Below are 26,897 nucleotides of genomic sequence, written 5' to 3' on the forward strand. Positions count from 1 at the left end.
CTGAGCTGTTGCTGATGTGTGCATTCACTGTGAAGTTGCTCTGTTCATTTTACCGGCAGCTCCCTGTGGGTGAAGTGTCTTAACAACCAAATGCTGCTCTGAAGGGAATGCCGTGCATCACGACTGTGCCTCCACCTAGTGTCCCACTGCCTATCTGCAGTCAGTCCATCCACAGATGGGATGTGGTGTGACAAATTTGAATTTGAGGTCACAGTTTTAGGATTATTAAACGTCTGTAAAAGCATAATTATTATAAGGACATTGGGGGCCGTGCTCTGTTGGTGAACTTCTATTTTGCAATTATTTGGTTATGTGACCAAGATTCAGAAACTTTACTTAAAATGTATGTAAAAGTAGCCATACACCATGTAAAAATGCTCCACCAAGAGTCAAGTATTCATGATGCAGAAAAATTAATGTTTACAAATATATCTATTTGCGTCTGATATGTTTGTTGCACAAAAAAGTTGAAAAATCCTAATTTTATAAATGTGCAAACACAAGATGTGTCCTACTTTACTGAAAAGTCTGTTCTCAGTAAATATGCGCTGGAAGTTTAATTAAAGTTTCCACATCATGCTAGAGTAGGTTGGATACTGGACCATAACTGGCCTCCAAACTAGTTGTGAAGTCACAAAATCAGCTTGTATGTACACACCTTAAATTGAGATTGTATGTATAGCACAGAGAAACTTGAATGAGAAAACAGCCTTATAATCTAAACTCTGCACATACATCATTCTGTGAGTGGATTGTTACTTTAAATATCCTGGTGTTGGATTGTAAATTCTGATACATCTGTGAGCAAGTAGCATTTCACACTTGGAGCTCATTGAGGTAGAGCTAATGGGTGAAAAAAAACAACTTAAAAGTAACAATACGTTATATTTTATAAGGTCATCAAATGTTTTTGTTTGTAAAATGTCAATCTGCAATTAAACCAGTATGCTGTCAGACAAATGCTTTGAAATGTAGAGAAGTAGTTCCGTTAAAAATGGAAATTGCGTAAATTAAGCCGACATCGCTCCACTCAGCACCCATGTTTTTAATAATTGTGCAGTTCGTCAGCTGAACGAGCAAAAATGCAAAATTAGGAAGAATACAAACAGTTTTACAGTCTTTTAAAGTTAATTTTCATGGAAAAATTGGTGACTCATAAACTATCTAAACCTAAATCTTTATGAACATCATCCGTACGTTTCCCATAATAGTTACCAAATTATATATTTTTCCAGGAATACTTGATATGAAATTATTAGGATACGGTAGAAGAAGTGTCATTTAAATTAATTTTAGTTAACTTGTTCATATATATCTATATATATCAAATATATATATAAAAAGACAATACCATAGATTTCATTTTTATTATTTTAATCCACTGAAGTCAACACAGATAGGGTCAAATGCTGACAAGACCGATGATTTCCCCCCCAAAACCCTGGTATATCCTACAAAACATACATGACCAAGAGAGTATCACACTTGCTGGGAGAGGGGCAACAACAGTGCTCAACATCACAACTCAATAACCATCACCAAGACGCTTCCCCAAATGTAAATCACTTCACATTATAGCTTGGCATACAAAACTTACACTTGACAAGGCAATGAGGAAGAAATAATCCAGTGTTTTACAGTATGGCCGCACAGTGCCGTGAAACTGACAACCCGCTGTGGTTTAGTGAATACAGTTACAACCTCGAGTGGATCTGGTGCCGACAGTGTTGGGCAGGTAGAGGTGGTAAGAAAGGAGAAACTGGATATCTGATAATTCATTCACGACACTAACACCGAGAACAGGGGACACATCATCAACACACTGTGGGGTATTTCATATACATACCGAAGCATTTTTCATCAGGTCTCAAAGATGTTGGTTCCACTTCTTTAAAGAGCCTTCATAGATACAGTGTGCTATCAATATCTTACAGAACAGGCAGGCAAGTAGTTTGATTCAACACATATTCTAAAACATACAGACATATCCAATACAAATAAAAGTTGCAAGCTCACATACATTTTTATCATTTGGATTGTTACGAGTGCAAAACAAATTTTGTCAAAACTGGGTAAATGGTGAGTGCTGTGTGGCTGTGGACATCATCTGCACGTATACAGCAATGGTCATATAGCACCAGGTGCAGAGAAGTTGTCAGAAAACCTCCCATCTAGCTTCTTCGTAGTGTTCGTCTGTATCCTGAACAATATACACCGGTCGGATTATTGGAAGCTTCTTGCCCTGACAATCTTTTAATAAACATGAGGGGGAAAAACAAAATGATGAGATGAGGGAAAAGGTTCATGTGACTCAGACAAAATGTTATGTGCCAGCCATCCCCCCCATATTCAGGGTGGAGTTGAATGAGTAGCTCAACCATAAAATACCCTTTCTTTTCCTTCCAGTGCAGTCAGCGCTTTCCAAAATGACTTAACGTGATAAAAAAGATACATCAATTATTATTATTAAATTAACTATAATTCAAAAGAAGGACCAAAGAGAATTGTTTGAAGTGTTTTACACATATATCAAATAATGCAAACTTCAGATCAAATTAGGTGCTGAAATACAGAAACTATGTTCTTCATTCTAATCTTTCGTGATTAGTATTTAGATTTTTGTGGCAACAATGTAATATTTTTGTACTAAAACAGCAACCTTACAGCTCAACAGTGTTACAAAATGGACAATGGAGGCTTTTCACTCCACTCTATGTTAAACTAACCTCTTCTTTTCTGTCAACTTTTTGAGCCAAGAGGGCAACTTAACAGCTCAAACAAGTACAGCAAAAATGATACAAAAATGTAAACAAATTAATTTCATCCATTATCAAACTGGGTTTAAAAAAAAAACGCCAAAAAAAAAAGCTGCTTCAATTCACTTGATCCTTCCTTGACAATGGAATATGGCAGGAAAGATGAAACAGTATGGAATAGTGCTTTTCTCTTTTTTTTTTTGCACAAAGTGACATTATGGTAGTGTGTGAATAAGAATGGATGGAGTGCTTGTGTGTGTGGTGCAGGGGGAGTCAGAGGTGACCAGATGTGACCAGATGTGATGTGACAGCAGAAAGAGTGGCCTCTGGTCCCATGTTGCCCTGAACCCCTGGCTCATTTTAGGAAAGAGCCTAGCCGAGGCTGGTGATGTTGGCTTTTCCACCAGGTGGAGCCACAATGCGTTGAGTGTTGCGACGAGGAATGTTGTCATCAACTTGGGCACCTAAAAAAATAAAAAATAAAAATAAAAAATTGCCTTGTTGTGAACAAGGCCGGCTGACAGGAATGAACATGTGCTTTCACTCACCAGACAGACTGAAGCCAGACTGGTGAAGGTTGCGCACTGGCTGGTGAGTGACCTGCTGCTGCTGCTGCTGCTGCTGCTGCTGCTGCTGCTGCTTGGCAGGGGAAGTCTTCACTGAGGAGACTGTGGACATCACCTTGGGACTCGCGGTCACCTCACACACCGGCCCGTCATACTGGCCCCTGGGGACCCCTCGCAGCTCTGTGAGCTAAACATACAGGCCAATCAATCAGACCAGAAGCTGTGTGTACTTCACCGGCTAACTAAGAATATAGTTTCTGTATAAATGGATTAGTGTGTCTGCTCGGAGGTGCGACTACCTGCGATGAGAACTCACCCTGCTGCGAGCCTTTATCCTCTTGTAAACGTGGTCAGAGAAGGGTTTGCGGCTGATGTAGCGACCGCAGCCTTCCGTCGGGTGAAGGCTGCCCTCCTCCAACACAATCTTGCCCTGGCTGATCACCACCACAGGTCCTCCGCGCACCTCTGTGCCCTCAAAGATGTTATACTCCACAGCCTGGGAAAAAAAAGAAAGAACTATGATAAATAAAGAAGTAAACTGGTTTTCAATTGGACATTGTGTAGCAGTACATCTGAAAGTTGTTGTTCTGTCTGTTCCCTCAGGATACTGTTGCAATACATAATAATAATAAATAAATAAAGTTTTTTAATGATTAAACTACAGTGTTTGACTGTGAACTCTATTTTCAAAGCTAATTTTCACCTGGATTGTGCGTTATTCTGTACCACTTAATCTATTGTTGCTCCTGCGTTAATGCCTTTAACAGCCGCTGCACCCTTCTTAACAGAGCTGGTTTAGCATGGTATGCACACAATGTGCATTGCAGTTAAAATACACAGTGAATAAGAGTCAAAACAGGCAAGGTAACCCTCTGACCAGGTTGTGGCTCTTAGCTGAGATGATCTTAGTGACATCCGGGTCCCACAGCACGAGGTCGGCATCAGACCCCACAGCGATACGGCCCTTGCGAGGGAACAGGTTGAAGATCTTGGCCGCGTTCGTGCTGGTCACCGCCACAAACTGGTTCTCATCCATCTTGCCAGTCACCTATTAGGACAACACATTGCATCTAAACATATGCAAAGGCTGACAAGGAAATTTGCTCTCAAGTACTTCATGAGAGGAATTTTTGGAATGCGTGAAAAGTGGGTCGCGTCACGCTCACCACACATTTGTCCCAGATTAGTGACATCCTCTCCTCGGTGCCGTTAGTTCCCTCTGGGATTAGGGTGAAGTTATCTTTGCCTATTGCACGCTGAGATGTCTGGAAAGTGCAGTGAGCACTACCAGTCACCTGCAAGTCCCCGCTAGAAAAGAAAGAATGCAAGAAGACTATGGATAAGATTTACATCGCCAATTACTCATAACAAAACCATTCATCTGTTAAACTTAATATTCTCTCTTTGTATTAAGTATGTGTATGTAAAGGGTATAGCTTGGTAAAAGATAGAATGCAGCACACAGCAGTAGCACACGTCAAATGTTGGCATGTTATCTTTAGGTCCTGGCACAGAGCGCCTACCATGACAGCAGAGAGTTGAGGTAGTCGGGGGTGGTGGGATCTGGACTGAGCGGTGGAGAAGTGACATAGGTTGCTGCCTTTGCCCAGTTCTTGCTCCAGTAATGGGTACCATCTGTGCCCAAGCTGGCAGATATGGGCTCTCCGTAAACCACGGCACCTAAAGGAGTAGACAGGAGGCTGTCAGCACAAAAAAAGGACAGACTACAGAAAAAGAAAAAAAAAAAAAAAAAATTCTATTCTTACCCCTTTTCCTGGCAAGAGCAATGACATCAGCAGCACTCTTGCTCATCACCTTGGTGATGTAGAGGGGACAGTTGGTCTGATTGGCGATGGTGACAGACCGATTTACTGCCTCGGCCTCCACCTGCAGACACACAAAGTCAGATTCATCAGCCTGGTCTCCATTCTTGCTTGTTCTGTATCCTGAATCTTTAAAAGTACATAATCACAAAACTCTTTCTCTTTTCTGAGGCCAGTGCTCCATTTTACCTCCTCTGGGCGGCTAAGTACATGGCCTTCAGGGCCAGAGATCCCCAGCTCTAAAATACGTCTCTGCTCCTAAAAAAATACCACACAAGAACATTAGAATCCAAAATGGCAATAGCTGCTTACAGCTGAGACCAACTGTATTGGTGGTTCTGTTACCTCTGCAATGATGTCTCCATTCTCAGCATGCACCTGTGCAATGGCTCCAAGGTCTCTGATTACACTGAACACCTCATAGATCTAAAAGAAAATGGCACAAACGGGTCAGCTCGTGGTCTCCGTCTTCTACCCCAAAAGACTTCTAACAGCCCCAAAAACATATGCAATGACAGACAGCTGTAGAGCTCGCTAATATTAACCAGAAGCCAAGCGTACCTCAGAGTCAGAAAGTTGGAAAACATCCTTATAAGCCAAATAGACCAGGAAAGAGTTGACACCTGAAGATAGAAAACTTATGAGAGAAAACAGCCAAAAGGTGGAATAAGGAGAGCAAAAGAGGGAAAACCCAGAGCAAAGGGGAAAAGTAAAATCAAAAGGATAACAAAAATTACAGCAGAAACATTTAGTCACTGTTTTGTAGTCTGTGAAAAGTGCTTGACTTTTTTTCCCCACCATGCAAGAAACCCTTCTTGATTTTTTAAACTTGATGTGTGCGAAGATAGAATCTGCCCGCGTACCATGATCCTTCACTAGGGCCTCCATCTCTTCTTGAGTGCCTTTGTTCCACTCGGTGATGTCCACATGCAGAGAATAGTCGCAGCAGGACTTGCTATCAGCCCACTCCCTCCACTGTTTGAAAGCTGCAACCAGGCTGACGCCAGGCTCCGGCACCACGTGGTCAACTGTGAAACACAAACAAACAGGTTGGATTTAAAAGGTCCACAGGCAAACTGCTTAATCAAATCACATGCTTGACGGCAAGCACATCTGCAATGTTATAATCCCTGCGACGGTACCACTGTGCTTTAAAGCTGGTTGAAAAACACTCATGGGAATGTGTCGGAGATAATACATACGAATCATAGTCGTCCCCCCAGCCAGGGCCGCCTTGGTGCCCTGGTAGAAGTCGTCTGCTGCCACCATGCCTCGGTCAGGCATCTGGAATCGGGTGTGCACGTCAATGCCCCCGGGCATCACCATTCTCCCATGAGCCTCTATGATCTTAACTCCCCCAGGAACAATGAGGTTGTCGCCTAGTTGCCTGAAGGAGACAAATGAAAGGAAAATAACAGAAATGAATGAAGGGAACATGATAAAACGAAGACAATCTACATTCCAAGAGTCAAAGTAATAGGTAACAGGTAGGAGTTAGGTGCCAATCTATCTTCAAATCAAACTTACTTGATGACTCCATCCTCCATGTAGATATCAGCCAGGAATGACTGATCATCATTCACTATCTTTGCTCCTTTGATGAGGAGACGGTCACTCTGAAAGGAGGTGACAGAATTTTACATTATCCATAAACCACAAAATGATCCAGCTTCTGAAAAAAAAAGAGAGCGAGAAATCACCTCTTTTAATCCGTTGTAGCTAATTATCTATTCCTCAAGTCAATAGTAAAATTGACCGATTTCAAAGACAAATGACTTATTTAATAGAAAATAACATTGGGACAACTTCAGTGATTCATTTAGCTCAAGAGTTTTTCCGTTTGTTCAGAGAACAAGAAAGATTTCTAGTGACGCAGAAACAATGCTGCTGTAGTTGCTAATAGCTAATGGGCACCACATCGCACATACAAACCATAGATCAATCCACACTGTCATCCTGTTGAAACTATAACTAGGGTTACATGATCTAGTCACACATAACAGACACCTCATCTGAGGCCAGTCTTGATCCAAGCTCTCGAGTAAGAGCACAAACTCTTGAGTGGCACAATTAATTCGACCTGTATGAGATGAAAAGAGGACTCGTAGGCCAGAGGCTGGCCTACTTCTCTTGCAGGCTTCCCGGGGCCTCTGAGGACAGTCGGGAGAGCTAATGAAGACAAAAGTGGTTTTACTGCAAACCTCAACGCAGGAAACACTCCGTTTCTAATGTCCAGAGACGGAATGCATTAGGTATAAAAGTCATGGCTGTATTGACATGAGGCCATTAGTATACTATATCATAAATTGGTCAGTGATGATGCATACCTTAGCTCAAAATGGCTTTCATTGAGCATTGCTGTAAATCTATAAATCAATGTATCATTGTGTAAAATAAAAACATATATGTGGTTCTTTAACCTGCCTTTCGCCCAATGTCAGCCGGGATCGGTTTCAGCTCTCACGCCACCCTGAACAGGATAAGAGTTTCAAGATGGAAGGATGCAGTTCTCCGCAAAAAAAACGGCCCCTCGTGATTAATCCTGTAATCTACTGTCATACAACTGAATTGATTAATAAGGACTGAATGTACTTAGCAAAAGGTTCCATGTCAAGAGCGGAGACTATACTGTAAATGGAAGTAGGAACTGTTTGTAACACTGTATAAAATAATAGAAACACTTGTCAGTATGACACAACAATTCAATTCAAGAATTTATTGCAGGACTATTATTATTATTTGACTGCATTATTTTTAGCTTGGTGTACCTAAGAAAACGGAGTGTATGTTACAACAGAAATGGAAAAACTCAAAAATCTGCATAAATATAAAAAAATATTTCCCAGTTGTTTTTAGCCAAATTAACCTAAAAAATTATAGAAAACAAGACTTTCTTTTTAATTGACTACGAAAATGATTCAAATAATGACTATGTTTCTGTCATTCTGCGAACAGATAAAGTGACTGTGTGGTGGTACTTTGGTGGTACTAGATACGACTGTATGTTTGAATGAATTCAGTTACTGTTGTTCAGGGACAAAGCCTTGTGTAGGTGTTTTGTTAAAAGCTCAGCAGAGTGAAAATGAAGATTCTGCTTCATTCCAAACTAATATGTGGTGTCTGGAAGAGCATGTCTGCATGTTGTGTGTGAGATTTCAAGTCTCTATGTTTATAACCCCGCCTGGACCTATGAGAGAGTCCTAGATAACCGTACAAAGCCAAGCATGACCCCGAGCTAAGACAGTTCGTTGCTATTAAACGATCAAACTTAGAGAAGTTTCTTGTTATATGCTTCAGCTACAACAGCTGCATGATGAAAGCTTAGAGGGGGAAAAAAAGGTTTGGATGGGTGCTGTCCAATGACCTACTTTACGAAAGAGGTTTTACTTCTTTTAACTATCCCGGCATCCCTACTGTAGGCCCTTAATACTGTGCTTTCTGGTTGAAAAGCTGCACCTCAAAGCAAAACAGACATTGTACTGTTAAATCTCAATTTGAACGAGAATATCACAGAATCATGGTTAAATAGCTTGTCCTAGCTGCAGAATTGGAAGTTTTTTTGCAAAAATGTAGTTTTTATGATAATGAAGGGAGCAAGATGTCAGAGGAAGGAGGATGAAAGATGAGGAGATGGCAGTGAAGGAACCTACACTTACACCTGTTAAACGACACTATGCAAGCTGAGGATGCTGTCATGGAGACAGAGGAGGAGAGCTAGCAGCTACTAATGGCAGCTAAAGGAGCAAAGAGAGACAAATACTGCCAAAGCTCCACATTAGAAAACGTCAAAGAGCTCGCTGCGAGTGCAAGCCCCCCCACTGGTTGGTTATCATGGTTCATCCTCTCGGTGTGTGGAGCTGAAGCAGGGCTGCTGCTGCTGGTGACAGCGTCGGTGTAAATGAATGGACGCGACAGCTAAGCGTCGGCTAGCTTTTGGTCTAATCCTGAGGCTCACCGCACGTTACACACACAAAAACACCACCATTAACCGAAGGAGAAATGTCCTATTTTGCATGTAATAAATCAATACTCACTGTAATTCGTGGAATGTTCTTCTTTCCTTGGTAACCCGACATTTTGAAGATCCCTCTGACACAGCTGTCCACTACCTCTCGGCTAACGCTAAGCTAGCTAGACTGGAACACCTCAGCTGCCAACGAAAGGATGAATGGATGCTCTGCTTGTTGGCCAGTCGACGCCCTGGGCGATCTGTGCCTATCTGACGATGTCTGTCTATAGTACGTACGGTTTGTACAGTGCAGCCTAACAAATAATATCAAATGCGTGATTATATCTTTGCTTCACAGTCCTATCCTTGGATTTACTGCTGGAATTGGTCCCTGAAGACCAGGCAAGCACCAAGAAGAGAAGGGCCACAAAGAGGTATCGCGCATGCGCACTGCCCCGCCCTGCTGAGTTATTATCAGTTTGGGGTAAACAGGTTGAGCATCACCTGTTTAATTGAGCGTGGCAGCTTATTGGGTAATAACATAGTTATGAAAACGTATAATTACTATTACTAAGCGTAAAAACAATGAATCTTCAATCTTTTTATTGATTAACCTTGCAATTACATATTTGTGCAAACAAGATGGCTATAGTCTGTCATATCGGGGACTTTTTACAGGTGCAGTCAAATCATGTAAGACTACCTTTTACCCCGGGCACAATCTGTTTTACAGGCTACCGTATATTAGTAATCCAAGTTGTCTCTGACATGGATACACTTTTAATTACCCTATGTATAGTTGGGAAGAATTAAAACATTATATACAAGTGTGAGCAATGTTTAAAAATGTGATGTCATGTTTCCATTATGATATCAATCTGACTGCTAGATTCTTGCTTCTTAGCACTGATGGGATATCATTTGAAATAGGACTTGATATTATTAACCAAGGCCTACCTGCCTATGAACAAGCAACGCTAGGTCTGTCAAGTGGATAAAAAAAGGAGCAACACTAAATTCCATGGAATCAAAAGGTAAAATCTGACCTCTCTGATGGACCACAACGGACTACACTAAAATGTGCCAGTCAGGTGTGCAAGGATAGGATTATAAGCAACTAAAAATGCATCACATCCATTTATAATGTTGCCCCCTCATCTTTTCTTCATTGTTATTGATAACGAAGAAAGGACCATGAACAAATCAAAGAGAAGAGATGCTTTGTAGAGACATGCCCTTTGAGCCGGATCCTTAGCCACAAACTGTAGAGCGGCCAACTGTGGATGTACAAAGCAGTTTCCAGATTAGTATGTGTACAACTGAGAGCACTTTCAGTTAATTTTTCCTGGGCTTAAAAAAAAAGTTACGAATGCATAGCTATTTTTATATATCTTAAGATTTAGTACAAACACAAATAAGTAAAAATTTATTTTGGAATTATTGTGTTAACAGAGCTAGGTTACCACAGGAGTTAAGGGGACAATAAGTTGGAAGAGGAGTTTAAACCTCACCTAAATGAGAAGGGAAGGGCATGGACTTAGAAGAGGATGTAGGAGTTGTGACACCTGAATTGGTGGCTGTGATTTATCTTTTCTGAAAACTTACCTTGACATGGAGCAATTACACACATTCTCTGTCTTATCTTTGTGATTCATGTCAAAATGTAAATCAATTTCCATAGACAGGAATTGTATTAATGTCTCAGCCTCTGTATGGAGCCCATAATGATGATACGCCATTTTATTAGTTATTATGCCTTAAATATGCATTTTCATTTAAGTCTATCGAACACTATCCACTCTCTTTGTATTTATATCTCAGCCGCTGTATATAGTACAAACTTTATTCAAAATGCTCTGTATTGCACACTGGTTACCTGTACATAAGCCTGTTATGATGATGACATGTAGTTTATGAGTTACTATGAGTTATATAATGCATTAAAGCCTAAATGCATATTGAGAGCTTTCAAACCAATGCTTTGAATACTGTACATTATGGTTGATTATGATTTCTTCATATGATTCTATAATGTCATCCATTTACAAACAACAACAGAAGAATCATCCTCTCATCCAATCAGCATCAATATACAGATGTCACATGCATTTTCATTAGGAAATGCTCCTCTAGTATTACTCTAAGTTCTACACACACTGGACACATTTTATTGTATCATATAATGTGAAATGATTGCACAGTGTAATCTACATAAAAGCCAGATAACACTCTTCATCGAGGCCCCTGGAAATACCTTCCTCTGTGGTGGTTTCTGCCACTGCACTTCAGCAATTAAACAACAGCAAAAACACATTACATACACTGAGACAAAGCTAGGTAATAATGATATAATATGCATTAATATCAATGTATAAACAAAGCATACAATGTCAAAAGGTGTCAATTACATGGGGCAGATCACAGCTTAAATTATTTTTCACATCTACATCTTTAAATATCTAAACATATCAGAAAATAAAAAAACAGTCTGAGATAAATCACCAATGTGCAGTGGTGAAAAATACAAATTTGGCACTTTGCCATTGCTTCTATATTATGTTAAAGAATAAGATATGTAGGCAAAAACAAATAAAAATAGCATATGGCCTGGTAAATTGCCATCCGCCCTAGGTTCCACTATCATAATATACTCAAACAACCCCCCTGTAAAAATCTAGAGCTACTCACTTAATCAATGTTTCCAACCTTCCAAAAAAAAAAAAAAAAAAAAAAAGCTTTTAAAAGAAACCCTCAGGAGTCAACATGATACAATTCTCAAAAAATGTGTGGAATTTAAAAATGAATCCCACTGTGCAGCATCATCTGTTTCTCCTCCAATAACTGCACCTTGAATGATTAGCTCAAAAAGTTAAGGCGATTAAACTTAAAGTCCCCTCTGTTCCCAGGGCTAATTAAATTTGTTGTTTTGTGGATATGGCGCATATTTTTGGCTTGTACACTCTGCCAACTGAGACAACAGTGGAGAGATGCCGCTTAGGAGAAGTCCAGATTTCTCATGACATAACATCAAAACAAGTGGAGAAAACTTCAACCCTTAAGCCCCCCGACATCAAATCCGTGTCACATATTTTCGAGTTGAACAGGATGACTAATACTTTGCAGCTCTAACAGGGTCTGTCATCTACTGGTGGAAGAAGTTGGGGACAGCTGCTGGGTACAATGTTGCCCTGTGTCAAAAATGTGATGGAGTGCAACCACATTACGTCATGTGTATAACTCTACAACTACATCTACAATGTGACAGAATTGAAGGCTGACTGGAAGTAAAAATGTGGGCGTACAATAGATGCAGAAAAACAGCTCAACTACAGGAGGATGGCTGAGAGACTTGGAGACAAGAGAACATCCAGGCACTGCTGCATCTTCTCTTCAGTAAGAGCTGGTGGAGGCTGTGGCAATTCTCTTCCCAATGTAGACACTAGAAAACAAAATCCTGAAATGAATTGCATGTAAAAAAAAAAAAAAAGAGATAATGTGTACAGAAAATGACAATGCTGACATATAGGATGTAGGACTGAAATAAAGCCATGAATCCATATTAGTTGATCAAATAAAACGAAGGAACACATTTTCATAAACATCCAGGCCAGCCTGTTTTATAAATACATAATGCATGAGGCCCAGGTCTGAGTAGACAGGCATCAGACACATAAATTACAGTCATCTTGAAAACCCAAATAGCAGTGTACTGATAAATTGACAATGACACAGCCCGTACTGACCCTTCCCTATGGCACATGGTGAGTCACTGAAAAAAAAGAAGTTTTATACAAGTACAAAACATCAGTGCAGATTGAATGAACGTAACTTTTTTTCAATGCAATGCCAAGCCTTGCATCGAGTGCCTGCGTGACGACTGAACTGCATTAATTCAGACTTACCCGAGGCCAAGAGCGAGAATGTGGGAGATGAGTAAGGAAGGGATGAAAACTTTTAGGAATTCAGCAGAGAAGATGCCACCTTTCTTCATGGCCCCACTCTTTCTCATACTGAGAGATACTGAACGTCGCGGGTGCCTGAAGTGGAACTCCCTGCAAGGAATAATAATCAAACAATCAACTATTGCAAATTAACTTAAAAAAAACAATATCCTGAACCACCGTTAGTGAATGATTCTGGACGTGAGCGTCTGCTTACTTTGGTGGAACGTTTTCTGGTCTGCTGGACCAGTCAGCGACCCAGTCTACTTCTTTGTTCATCAAGATGTCTTCCTCTCTGTCCTTCTCTGCACTGTCATCATCTGACTGCAAATATAGCAGCAAAGTAATTAGGCTTTATTGTCAAATGAAAACACCTGAAAAGGGATTGAACTTTTAAATATGTTGTTTTACCTGACTATCTCTTGGGCTGGGCATCTCCACATCAAACGTTATCTGACCCTCATCCTGATCTGGACTTGGTGGCCTGTGAGGACTGAATCACAATATTGGGATAAAAAAATAATAAATTACTACACCAAACGCTTGCCTGAGCTTTAAAGCGCATATAATGGCATGTATTCCTACCTATCACAGGAGGAGCTACTCTGGCTGGATTCATGCTGTGCATCCAGGAGAATCTTTTCCATATCTCCATTGTGGATCGAGGAGGAGGAGGGCACATGCTCTAGTCCCCCAATCAGGGTTTCATCACTCTCAGGCACCCCTTCCAAGGTCTGCAGAGTTTGACTCATGCCAGCATTGGCGTTTATTTGGTCAGCAGCGGGTGTCTCTGGAAGATTGGTCTGCATGCCCTGGGTCCCTGATGTGTTCCCATTCAGCTCCAGCTCTACCCAAGAGCCTTGGCAACACAAAGGTCAAGAGGAAATTTAGCTTGTTTTGTTTAAAGCTAGCAGTCTGTACACCACACAGAGACACGCCTCTGCCTCCTTTCTAATGAAAACAGCTGACTTACATTTTCTGCACCACTGACACCATGCATTTAAATGAACTGGCTGTGCAATGCATCCATGATTACATGCATTTCTTTGTGCCACTGCCCCACAAACAGCTTGCACGGTTTTTTTTCCAGACGGAAAGGGGTTATGCAATCTCCCATGTCCAGCGGGCTTGGGATAGCACACAATATAAACCTCATTATAGCACGAGACTCCTCCCCCCCATCCTCCCTTTTGGCCTCGCTAAAACGAATATATAGTTGATGTATTTATTTGAACGACGCACGTATACATGACCGATTACCCATCTACAGACGAGTATGTCATCAGTGCTGCTCTCATGTGATGTCTTGCATAACTGTGAAGTGCAATGTGAGACTATTTCCCCAGGCATGTCGCTGTTCCAGCGGTGATGTTGTCACATATAAAGCGCACGCCCCGCTTTTCCGTCTGAGCAAACGTTTTGATACAATTGTTTATCAATTCAAGTCTTTTTTGCAGTTTATTGTTAAAATGCGTCTGTGGTGTATAAGGTACTTGGCCTAACATCCTACCATTGCTTTCCTTTATTATTTATTTTTTGTCAGAAAGACTGTGTGGCCTGTTGAAAGGCGAGTGGACTACAGGAGTGAGATGATAGGACCCATTATTGGACTCATTTTGAAAAAAAGCATCAAATAAAAGCAACGTTTATTTCGTCTTTTGTCCCAAACTTGTTTTCATTTTTGGCTAGAGCCCGCCCAGTGCTGACTTGCGTACGTGATTGGCTGCCCTTCCATCAATCAAACATGTATCACAACGCAATTGGCTACTTCGCGGTGACGTCGAACAACATCACCCTCCGCCCCTCCTAGAAGAAGAGGAAACACTGTAGCCGATGTAACTTTTACAATAAAATCTTGATTACACAAAGATTTTCCCAAACACAGACACCCATTGAAGATATGTTAAAACGTCTTTGTAACGTGGCGTGCAGAAGACATGGCGGCGGTACATACCGTGAAGCCCGGGCTCCTCGTTATTGTTTTGTTGAGCAGCAGCGGTGGACATGTTGACTACCCAGTTTTAGAATTCATCAACATGACACGCAGACTAACTACGATGTGCGCATGCGCTGCATCAGTCCAGAGTCCAGACCACATACAGATAACAGACGAAGGATATAGATCAGTAATGGGAAATTCTGTATTCAACAGTCAGGTTTACAGTAATCTTTAATACAATGTATGCATGCATGCACTAAAATACTGATAAAGAACTGCCAACGTTTGATAGCATTTATGAGCAAAACAAAGTATATGTTCACAATCATTGGAGTGTTTGAGGGTAGATGATAATAGTGAGGCTCTTCAAATAAGTGCTGTGGACTGAACTATTAATGTGGGGAGGCAGGCCTTTCCATTAGAGGAGATTCCTGTAGATTTGTAGAGGGTGGGTCTACAGTATACATCTCCTTTCCTCCAGTTCCATAAAAGGGTCTTGTTGGTGTATTTTGAATTGGATGAAAGTCATCATGGTAAATACATTTTTTAGACATTATTTGAGTAAGATCTGCAGTGTCTGGCACCACTGCAGGGATTTAGAAATATTGTGTCCTTTTTGAAAGCACTGCAGGAACTCTGCCTTGGTGATGCAATGGGCCTAATATAATCCTAGCCATATTGTCCCATGCTTTTTTTGATATATTTGTATGCTTAGTTTTATAACACAAAGCTCTACAATAACAAATCACATCTAGGGCAAGTCTCCATGTGATCAGTTCACATTTACAACACGCAATCTTTCATACAGGAACCAGAAAAAAGATTGGTCTTTCATTCAGAATTCAGGTTTGAAATTCTTTATTACTTTTCACCTAAATTGTTCTTTATTCCAATTGACAAAGACAAACATAGCTGTACAATGAACCATTTGCAGTTTTTCTTTTAACCCCCGCACCCCCCCCCCAAACTCTTCCACAATCTTTATTCGAGTCCCTTAAAAGAAATTAACAAAAACATACAAATTAGTGAAATTCACAAAAATAAAAAGTGCATTTTGTTTTAACTCCTGTGTCACATTAGACATGTTTATAATGCTGCTTAAAGTGGAAAAACCTCATAACTCCAATTTAGGCCGTTTCCATGCGCTTTCATGATCCCTTGTATGTGTAGAGCAAGTTTTTCTGACGTTCAAAAAAAACATTATAGCAAGTTGAATTTCAAAAAGTGTATGATCCACTTGTAAATAAGGCAGTGTTTAATAAAAGTCCTGAAAAGCTGCTTTTTAAAATGTATTTTAAAGAAGTTTTGATCACAGAGCAGCGGTAGATTCCCCTGAGCAGTCTCCTGTCTGGCACACCAGAAAGTTCAAGAAACATACTTGATTATCTTCGGTCTTCTTTACGCTATAAGCAAGGCATTAGGGTTCTTTCTGGATTACAACACAGCCTCGAACAATAGCTATGAAGACAGTATGAAGGGAAAGTGAAGATTAGTGGTTAAAGATTTCTCAGTGACCGTTTTGCAATAATGCTCCGAAACTCATAGTCTGTGAAGACCACCTCTGCTGGGCGTGCAAAAAAGGGAATTTTTAAAAATCCAATGTTACATCATAACATATTTTTGTAAACAAAACAGGCCAATTCTGGTTTCATGTAATTTGCATCCAGATTTTTGTATTTTCAAACATTTCTCAAATCTTCCATCAGGTTGTAAGAACAATAGTTACTTAACAGAGAGTGAGTGAGTAAATGCTTCTTTTTAATGAATGACAGTACAATATGAGATCACTGATCTCACATTTTGAATGGACTGCTCTGCTTGTTGATCGACTAATTGACTGGACAATCCTTGACCAAGGAATGGGACAAAGGTGCCACATTATACAGGTTCATACATATATGACATGAGGAAAATCACTTGAATGACCCTCACACAAACTTGCATCAGACACTAAAGAAAAGGAGTTTCTCAAAAAGGTTGCAAAATAAGAAAGAAGATTTGTCTCATTACTAGAGGACATTACCCAGAGCCCTGAGAGTGTGACAATCAACCATAGCACCACCGAATGAAGATGGGTGGATATTTTAGTGGCATCCTAGTGATGGGAAATCAGTTCTCTAAAAAGGTAGGAGTGACACATTAACTTACATAATGATCCAGTGGACCAATACGCTTTGTGCCCTGATTCAATGGCTTAATCTGTCATCAAAACATCATTTTAATGGAGTGGAAAGCTGTGCCATAATCAACCTGTTGGTTCCAGAAGAGAAAATCAGCAGCGTGTGAATGAAGCCAAATGTAGCAGAGAAACAGCAGAATTCATTATTTAAAGTACCCCCCCCCCCCATGTTCAATACAGTCATTAAACAATCATCTGCAAACCAAGTGCTTCACAAATTCTCCTTTTTAAATAAACAAGTCTGTGTCCTCCTGCATCACAGGAGAGAAGACATTTTATACAATAATTCAAAATCAGTAACTCTGCATTGACAACTGAATTGACCAGCTTTAGAGAAAACTAGCTTTAAACACTTTAAACATTACATGTTGATTTAAAATGTCTTTCCCGTTTCGACCCACAGGGGTCTATTCTTTCACAGAGAGCAAAAAAAAAAAAAAAAAAAAGATTAATGAACAAAAACCATGGCACAAAAACATAATGTTAAGATCCAAATCAACGCAGAATCCAACTCCGAAGCATTCCAATTAAGTTCAACATAAACATAATTTACAGTCAGCCAAATTAAAAAAATAAACTGTTGTAGTGCTTATGACTACAGAGGTACTGACACCTGAAAGTACTTTTCTTTGGACATCCCACGTGAGAAACGTCACAATTCCTTGATGTCACAAAAGGCTCTAGCTTTTAAAGAAATACCCGCTTGAAAGAACAAAATGTCCCAAAGTCACGACAAAAAGGTAACCGCATCAGGTGACCTTCCATCTACAATCAGTCCGAGATAGACGGCTAAAGAAACTACAGTGATCAGACTGTAATCCTATTGCCTTAATTTATACAAAAATAAATCAGCTATAGTGATTATTCTTTTCATCATCAGGTACAGTACAAAACATCATAAAAAAAACAGAAACTAGATCCAGAGATTAAAGCGATCGATCAATCATCAACAACACAACAGGCTTTGAGGGGAAGTTGGCAGCAGTGTTCAATTTTGGTGCCACCGACCATGAGAGAATTAGGAAACGTCACGCTATTCTGCCCTTCCGACTGGAAGCTTTTGTCCTGAGCTTTAAATGGTAGTCAGCATACGACCAGTCACCTCGTCTGCAAGGCAGCTTTAAATGAACAAAACCATAGAGTCTACAGGACCGGTTACTTGATGCATGATTAGCTCTCATTCAACTCCCAAAACCACAATACCCGACGCCGTTCTTGTGACCATGTAAAAGGAATACATTGCTGTTTGGTTTTTGGCCACTAAGTAGAAATTATAAAGACAATACTGCAGAGCGTTTTCCTAAATTAAGTCATGTCAATGCACAATGAAAGTCAACTTAGTGGCTTGAAACTTGCTTGAGAAAAGTGATCCATTAGTGAACATTCAGTCGAAATTTAGACACCCTAGCATTACAACTGAGAGCTTCAGCTTGTTAAAAGCCAATACAATTACAAGCTATTGTATCAGAAACTCTATTCCAGAAGACTAACATTAAGAAACATGGATGTTTCCTAAATGATAAAGGAGAATACCATTCGAGGGCCAAAACGCAAAAGCTCCCATCTGAAAAATGCCTGGATCATTTTGCAGATAGGAGCTTTTGCACTTGGTGCAAGTTGGAAGAGATTCTACCAAACGATGCTCTAAATTAAGTTTTAACAAAGGGTGGGGTTATCTTTCAGACAGACTGAATATGAATATACGTCCTTGTTCTCATCATCTAAAGTGAAATCCGCCTAATAGAACATTCTGCAGATAGGTTTTGCATTTTGGCCCTCGCATTGTTTCTTGCTGATTTTAGGTAACTTGACTTTTAGCGTCAGATGTTGAGGTACACTTGACTTACTGCATGCAAGTTGACTTCCTTACTGTGGAGAAATGAATATAAAGCATCTAATAAATATTGGTACGCAGGGGACAACGGATAGAAGTAATTTCATCTTTTTGCAGAGAATGAGCTAAAACATGAGAATAGTCCTTTAACTGCATAACCATACTTGTACATTAGGAAAGAGGTGAGTGAGCTTGGCAACTTGACAAATACTTGGGGCAAATATGGAGTGTTGACAGCTTGTATTAGCAGTGTTTTAAGCCAGGACGAAAAAAGGAACTTGGTGACAGACGTATAAACAGTAGAAAGAATTTCCTATTCAAACTAATAAAACATGATAGCTATAGAATCTGGTAGCTATGACATACACATGAATCATGTCACGATGGCACAACAGAATAATCAAACAACCTAGCCAAATGTGTGTATTAAACACACTTTCCCTTTGGTTTGGGATGTAGTGGAGTTGCAAATGGTAGCTTAGTGAACTGAGATCTCCTGCTGGAGAAAACCCATGACACTAAATCCCAAATTCTGGACTCTACAAACCCTGCATGTTTATATTTGTCATTCACATGGAACACATCCTTGTGATGGCCTGCTTGGATGTACTATGTTTATGCAACCGTTTGTAAGTCACATTCAATACTTAAGTCACCAAGGGCAGATCATATCAAGATTTTGGGATTTAGGACAGATATTGTTTGTATGTATGGTATATCAGAGCAGTGGGGGCTCACGTCGAAAACAGATCTGAGCGGCTCAACAAAACGCTAGTTCAGTTTTTCCTGGAATATGTACAGATTGTTGGTGGTGGCCACAGCAATGATGTTGTCCAGAGGATGCCAGGCAGTGTGGAGGATCTTCTTGTTAAAGTCCAGACTGTCTACACTGATCTCGTCCTTTTTGCGCTTCCCACCTGTGCTTACTTTGCGAGGTTTCAGGACAGATCGTGGCTTGCTGTTCTCCCGCGATGCCTCCAGCGTCACGTCCTGCCGATAGCCTCTGTCGAACATCCTGAAGAAATTGTTGTAGGAGCCGGTCATCACAACACTGCAGAGAGACATGGCATGAGTGACTGATGGCACAACATGTTATAACAATCAAAAGGTAGCGATTCAAACAGTCAAAATGTGTTGTTCTCTGGTCATGTACCAATACCAGGAACATAAGTAGAAAACCCCTCTGCTACCCAGGTGGAGTCATGTGCAGCCTTACGCTCTGCACTGAGCTGATAACCGCAGTAATTGATAAGCCCGATGTTGTTGGCCAGTTCAGTTGCGTCAAATATGGGGCGGATCAAAACATTTGCGTGTTACATGCCCATTTAAAAGTGTGAGGAATTCCAAAGGCACAATGAAGAAACCATAGACATCCACCAGAGTGACAACAATAACACAAAAGGCTTCTGTTGACCCTGATAGAAAAAGAGCTATAATAGATTAAATACTCACCTGTCGTTCCCATTCCAACAGCATTCAAACTTGTCGAAGATGCAGTCATTCTCATAGAGGGAACACAATTTACTCCTGAGATATTCATGCACCTGTTAAAAAGAATGTGATGAGGTGTTGTAGTTACAATCAAGTGAAAACATTACAAGAGACCTGCATATTTTGAGTATGACTTCTGTGTAATTAACAGGCCTTACTATCTACAGAAAAGAAACAGACCTGATATGTCTCTACTGGCCGGGACTCCATATTGAGATCCCAGATTTTGACGGACAGGTAGTCTCGGGTCATCATGTAGCGTCCACTGTGGCTGAACTTTACGTCAGAGATGGATGAGATGATTTCAGAAAAGAACGAACGATTGTTTGGATCCTCTGGCTCTTCAAACTCTAAAATAAAGAAAATGATGCACGTCATTAGTATACCCTGTCTAACTGCCTTTACTTGTGATTAGCTAGATAACATTGTAGCCTGACATTTCAATTTAACGCGGAAACTGCCACAGGCAAACTCATCCACTGCCATAGAAATGAAGGGATTAATCTTTCTTTACTTTTTTTAAACTCATGGTTCCTTCCTTTATTTAAATTCTGAGAAAACTTTAAATATCAAAATATTTGGCTACTCCTACTGCCACTCCAGCATTGTAAAACTCTTAAGAGCTACAACATGTATTTTCTGAGCAATGAGCCTTTTTTTAAAGGAGACATTTGGACTCATAGTCATAGTAAGAACAGCACAGGTGTTTCTAATGACACTAATGATGTTACAATGAGAGTGACAGTGAGTCAGCGTACAGAACACCAGGTCCCTGAAATCAAAGCAGCTAAATGGAGATTAAGAATATTTGATTCCATTTTATTTACACCTGTCCTTTTATTACTGTGACAAGTCAAAATATTGTCCATGAAAAAGGCCTATAGTCTGAATGAAGATTTGCCATTCACCATATCTCCCTCAACTTTGTGCTTTCAGACTAAAGAGCTCACACAGGTGTATGGTGCCTCACTAATTAAGACTTTGCTTCAGGAAACTGCAAGCTTGTTTAAAGCAGACTGGTGCTCAGCTGTTAGAGATGCTACCTCCCAACCAAAAAGTCCAGCACTTAAACACAACTCTAGTCAACATTTGTGTTGCTTTATAAATATACTATTGCCACTGCCATTTACAGAAAGACTGGCCCCACAATTGAAACTGTCCGATCAGGGATTTGCAGGCTCTTGATATGCTTTAAACTTTAAAGAAGCACAGTCTTCTACTGAAGTCAGCACAGAAAATTAACCTATTTCATTGTCTATCATTCAAATGCGCGCCTCTGAATTGAACAGCTCCCCTGCGAGCACACGCGTAAATGATATTGGCTTACGTTTGGTGTGCTTGTCACACAGTGCCGACGCCCTCATGTCACACAGGCGGATGGTGCCCTTGCTGCTGCTGTAGACAAAAGTGTTACATTGGTTGGGATGAAACTCCGCCGCCGTGATCACCTCCGTCAACTCCTCCATGTTGGCTGGCTTAATGTCAACAATATCTGAAGAAGGGTGGTTAAGGTCAAAGGGACATTTTTGGAAAAAAAAAACATTTTCCCAGTGGCCCAAAAGGTTTTGCATGGCATTTTAGAGGTTAATATGAAACCTTTATACATACATACATACATACATACATATATATATTAAAAAATCTACTATGCTGCTGCTATGAACTAGTTAGGCGCCACTGCTCCCACACTCCATCGCTGTATATTAGAGCTACTCTGTATACAAATTGAAAAATCCTTACTTGGGGGACATCTGGTGGCAGCATCATTTATGACACTGTGGCAGACACCAATTACATTATATATTTTTTACTTATGTTCAGTCTGCCTTAAAACAGTGTCTATTTTTGTTAGTAGACCAGCACAAAGCCACGATATCATTTTTTGTATGGCCTATATAATGAATAGGGTTGATCCATTTACTGTCTTACCATATAACAGATAATATGCAGTGGGATTCAGTGTTGTGCACCAATGTGGACTGAGCGGTGCACAGTCTGACTGAAGCATGGTGGGCGAGTGAACAAGATGCATGAGGGGGATTATAATCCAACAGTGAGTCAGAGCTACCTTGAAGGAAATAACTAAACAAACCCAGGACATAACATTCATTATGTCACACTGCATTATGATGAAAAAAGTTAACTCCTGCAAACTTATGGACAGGTTTCACACTTTAGGAAATGTTAGAAAAGGCCTGAAAGGGTTATTAGAATTATGTCAAGATCTACAGAAGATGATGGCTGCATGGAAATTAAAAAACAAAAAGGATACTAAAGCTGCGATCAGTGATCTCCAGATTCCATAGGTTGATGCGCAGATCATCCGCAGACAGGTATGTCTCACAGTCACTGTTGACGGAGATGGAGTTGATATGGTAGGTGTGAGCATTCGCAAACACTCGTCTTGGGCTGGCTTCCACCATCAAGTCCATGGGCCTGAATACTGGTACCTGAGTTGAGGAGCAGCGTTAGCATCACATTCATTTCAGGGAGAATTTGTGATAATCATATTGGCATTCATTTTAGAATGAATTGATTATTTTAAAAGGACTGTCTCAAACTGGCATACAAGTTTGACAATATTCTTTTTTTTGAGATTTCGCTTGTAGTGTTTTTTTTACTAAAACTGACCCAAAAGGCAAGAGTAAACTTTAAGCTCTGTTAAACTGGGTCTATATTTAGAAACTATTCAATACATAAGAATGTGTCCCTGCATGAATCAAAAATAACTGACAACCCATACAGTGTCTTAATGAGTGGAGGACAATGGATGCAAGAATACTTTACTATTGCGTCAACTAATTTAAATGTAATTTAATAAGCTTTTAATAGTGCAATTAGTCTCAAAGTTATATACATAGTTCACTAAAGGCACAATCTACTATGCAAACAGAACAGTCAACTGCGGCACATTAAAACATGGTTAATGATAATTAATAATACATACATGGTCAACATTATTAGGACAGGGATAAAGCAATCGATACACACCCGTAGTGTTGTGACAGTATTGAGATCTCTGTATCGCCCATCTTCTTCCTTCAAATTGTAGCCCTCTGGTCTCTTGTCGCGCTCACTAATTTTCCACAGCTTTATGGTTTTGTCTGCCAATGAGAACGAGCGGAACTCATGAAAAACTCCTCTGACGTAACAAAAGAAACTGTGTACATTTAGATAACTGAAATTCCTTAAACTTAAAGTGAATACATTTAATGAGAATAAACTGGTTTACTAACCATTTGTAGACAAAAGGAACTGTGCTGCGTTCTTCTGAGGCAACCATCGGATCTTGTTGATCTTCTCCTCGATCTCGAGGCTTTTTAGGTAGTCAAATTCAGGTTCATGGCTCTGGAAGGTGCTGTAAACATTGTACTCTCCTCTGCACTGTGGCTGATTCTTACTCTAAACAACGAGAGACCACAGATCAAAGTTTGTTTGTTTTTCATTTCAAATAGTATTATCGACAATTCTAAATGTATGAATTTATCAAATGAGAAAAACAAAGATTTCAATATATGTAAAATCTAGTTTAGTCAGATGAGTCCCCAAAACTTACCTCTGGCTCCTGCTGAAAGATGACAACACGGCCCCCCTTGTCCCCAGTGGCTAGTAGCTCCCCGGAGTGGTTGAATTCAACAGTAGATATGATGTCAGCTGTCAATGAGGTAATGTAATTAGAATGTTTTTTAGTTAGGCGCCTGAGCCTTACTGCTGTGTACATCTGCGACATGTTCAATGTAAAACTATCTTGCACCGTTATGCGAGCCTTTTCTGGTGTAACGATTTATTTCCTGTTAATGATACCAAAAATCCTTGAAAAGCATATCAATAATGGTAAAAAAACACCACACAGCAGTGATGTACATGTGTACAATAGAACTAATAGTCTACTCAACACTTGCCATTTGCAGCTTTTCAGGACTTTTTTTAAAAAGCAAGCATTCTCATCAAATCCTACAACACAACAATCAATCCCTGTTTACAGGCTGGCACTATTCTGAGCTAATGCAATCCTTAATATATACACTATGGTGGTGTTGTTCTCTTGACACAGCACACAAAGTGCCTGATACAATCCGACTCCATACAAACTTTCATATAATGCAAGAGTACTACACTATTGCAGAGTTTTCCGCCTGTGTACACTGCTATGTATTGACACAAGGAGAGGATCACATGTAGACCTTTTCTGAGGCAACGCTTACTGTCAACAACTGTGCAGTCCTCCACACACAAAGTCCATCATCTACTGTAAACATAGGTGTTTATGGCACTGGTGAATTAATTCATTGCACAATGGGGAAAAGGAGTGGTTACAATCCACCACTGGTTTATCTGTTCATATAGGAGTACAAACAACAGTATATACAGTGTATATAAAATATCACACTCCATGGGCTTTCATTTTTTGTACTTTATGTGCATTAATTATCCTTAATTGAATTATCTGCCGCGTAAATATTATCCATAATACCACGAGGGTCACTTCAACTATAACACGAACAAGATGTCCCCTTTTATCCACCGTGGCATCTAGACAGGCAGGCAGTTATAAAATGCAGCAAAGCGTCATTCCAGACACAATGTTGTGGTTGGTAAAGGCGAATCACAGACATCATTGTCATCCGTGGTTTCTAGTGGGAACTACTATTTGGTAGAAAAGAGTTCAATTAAATCTGTCCGAATTTGAATTAACAAGTAAACAAGACTGTGTTTCTGGAAAGGCACGTTTTGGTGTTATGGTTTTCATTTGGCATGGCATTTTGTGATGCTTTGAGCACCACAAATTAATTTCCCTTCACCTCCATGGTATTGGGTTTGCAGTAGAAGTTTCAAAATATAACACCATTTGCATGGCTCAGGGGGAAAACTTCTATTTTTTCATGGCCAATTACTCCAGATGAAAGTAGGACTTAATAGCACACTGTGCAACACAATTGAAGTTTAATACATGCAAACAGATTGCTAAAAATAGACCAAATATACACATTGCTTCAATAACCACTACTAGTTTAACAGGCCTACTGGACGATCATCAGGTATATTCCACTCCAATGACCCTTTTACGACAGGTTAATGCTCTATAACAGCACTTATAGAACATGCATGGGACCTAAAAAAAACATGTAGCAGTAGCTTTAAAGCTAACTTCAAAACAAGCATGCAGATGATGCGAATCGGACAGTGCGGGGTTAGCCACTGCTAACGTTAAGTGAACACCACATGGACTTACCTTCCGCGACATCATCATCTATCGCTCCTTTGACTTGGGAAAAGCACCACTGCACATCACTGTTCCCACCACCGGCCCCTACAAGAAACACAAACAAGTTATAACACAACCGCCGTGAAAGACAACTTTACACGCGTTACAGTCTCGCGCTAACTTAATAGCTCAAGTTATTAGTTATGAGAACACGGTCGCACGCTTTGCCATGTGTAACACATATTATAACTTGCGTAGTATATTCTCAAGCAAAGGCAAATGTTTAAGAGGGTTTTCTGTGGGGAAACTCTCACTTTCACACGGCCAATGACACACTAGCATCTTGGAAGTATCCTAGCTTGCTAGCTAGCCTGCGGTGGTTAACGTTCACCACAACAGAGAGACAAACGCATCATCCACGCTGAACAGGATATTAAACCGTTGAATATTAATAAAGCATAAGACACTCCGACAGTGTTTGCTTTCTAACTTAGTTACCTGCCATGGTGAGCGGCTCAGACAGAGGGTATCTGTCTCGGGCCCTGGACTGAAGCTGCTGACCCGGGTCTGCTGGGTGGTTCTGACAGAGGAGCAGTGGAGGAGTAAACCAGTAGTAAACCAGTAGTACCGCTGCTCGTACGAACTCCGAACACCGCACAAGTCGTCGTCCCAGTCGCTATAGACAGCACGAAACTGCTTTAAACCAAAGAAAGTAAACTACAATCCTTAAGCATCGAATGTTAGACTTTGCACTCTACTTTGAGATTTCCCTCGCCTCTGCCTCTCCCAGCATTTCAAAATGGCGCAACGCGGGCGGCGTTCAGCAGGCATCACACAGAGAGCGGCGAGGGTGCACCATGACATTTTAATCGCGCTTACTCCTGAGCCGTCAACGACGTGTGTCTTTTTACTGTCCCCGGACAGCACATGGTTGATATATATATAGTGCGTTTCATTTTTTATTGAAAAGTTACAAGGACTTTTTTTTATCTTAAAACCCTGTTTTGTCTAACCCCCGCCCATGTTGATTGTTACAGTAATTTAAATCGAACAAACCCGCGCACGCAGGGTTAGTTTTTGGTTTAACTTCAAATGTGATGCAATTTTTTATATATATACATACATTTAATTTTGAAAATAATACTAACTTTTAACATTTAAAAGATTAAATCCAAGTGGAAAAGTAAATTCAAGTATAATTCATACTATATAG

General features: G+C 40.2%; 3 protein-coding genes across 3 annotated transcripts; all 3 read right to left on the reverse strand.

Moving 5' to 3' along the window:
• Window positions 1-1,367: 1,367 nt before the first annotated feature.
• On the reverse strand, window positions 1,368-9,522 carry dpysl2a (dihydropyrimidinase like 2a). Its single transcript, XM_068703695.1, has 14 exons — window positions 9,180-9,522; window positions 6,673-6,761; window positions 6,348-6,532; window positions 6,009-6,173; window positions 5,707-5,768; window positions 5,491-5,571; window positions 5,335-5,403; window positions 5,089-5,209; window positions 4,846-5,002; window positions 4,489-4,630; window positions 4,200-4,370; window positions 3,639-3,818; window positions 3,305-3,509; window positions 1,368-3,220 (listed from the first exon to the last, which is right to left on the reverse strand). The coding sequence occupies exons 1-14, from the start codon at window positions 9,219-9,221 to the stop codon at window positions 3,129-3,131; spliced, it is 1,761 nt and encodes a 586-aa protein (XP_068559796.1). The 5' UTR covers window positions 9,222-9,522; the 3' UTR covers window positions 1,368-3,128.
• Window positions 9,523-10,816: 1,294 nt separating this feature from the next.
• On the reverse strand, window positions 10,817-15,074 carry bnip3la (BCL2 interacting protein 3 like a). The gene is made up of 6 exons (XM_068703702.1): window positions 14,990-15,074; window positions 13,621-13,894; window positions 13,447-13,528; window positions 13,253-13,359; window positions 12,997-13,146; window positions 10,817-12,533 (listed from the first exon to the last, which is right to left on the reverse strand). Exons 1-6 carry the CDS (start codon window positions 15,039-15,041, stop codon window positions 12,485-12,487), a joined length of 714 nt encoding a protein of 237 aa, XP_068559803.1. The 5' UTR covers window positions 15,042-15,074; the 3' UTR covers window positions 10,817-12,484.
• Window positions 15,075-15,815: 741 nt separating this feature from the next.
• On the reverse strand, window positions 15,816-26,459 carry ppp2r2aa (protein phosphatase 2, regulatory subunit B, alpha a). Its single transcript, XM_068703280.1, has 10 exons — window positions 26,183-26,459; window positions 25,712-25,789; window positions 24,035-24,132; window positions 23,715-23,880; window positions 23,470-23,582; window positions 22,751-22,928; window positions 21,806-21,970; window positions 20,659-20,828; window positions 20,440-20,531; window positions 15,816-20,038 (listed from the first exon to the last, which is right to left on the reverse strand). Exons 1-10 carry the CDS (start codon window positions 26,187-26,189, stop codon window positions 19,759-19,761), a joined length of 1,347 nt encoding a protein of 448 aa, XP_068559381.1. The 5' UTR covers window positions 26,190-26,459; the 3' UTR covers window positions 15,816-19,758.
• Window positions 26,460-26,897: the final 438 nt, after the last annotated feature.

Source organism: Cebidichthys violaceus, unplaced genomic scaffold, assembly GCF_023349555.1.
Source record: "Cebidichthys violaceus isolate CVI_PGR_0920_01 unplaced genomic scaffold, fCebVio1.0.p SCAF_9, whole genome shotgun sequence".
Lineage (NCBI taxonomy): Eukaryota > Metazoa > Chordata > Actinopteri > Perciformes > Stichaeidae > Cebidichthys > Cebidichthys violaceus.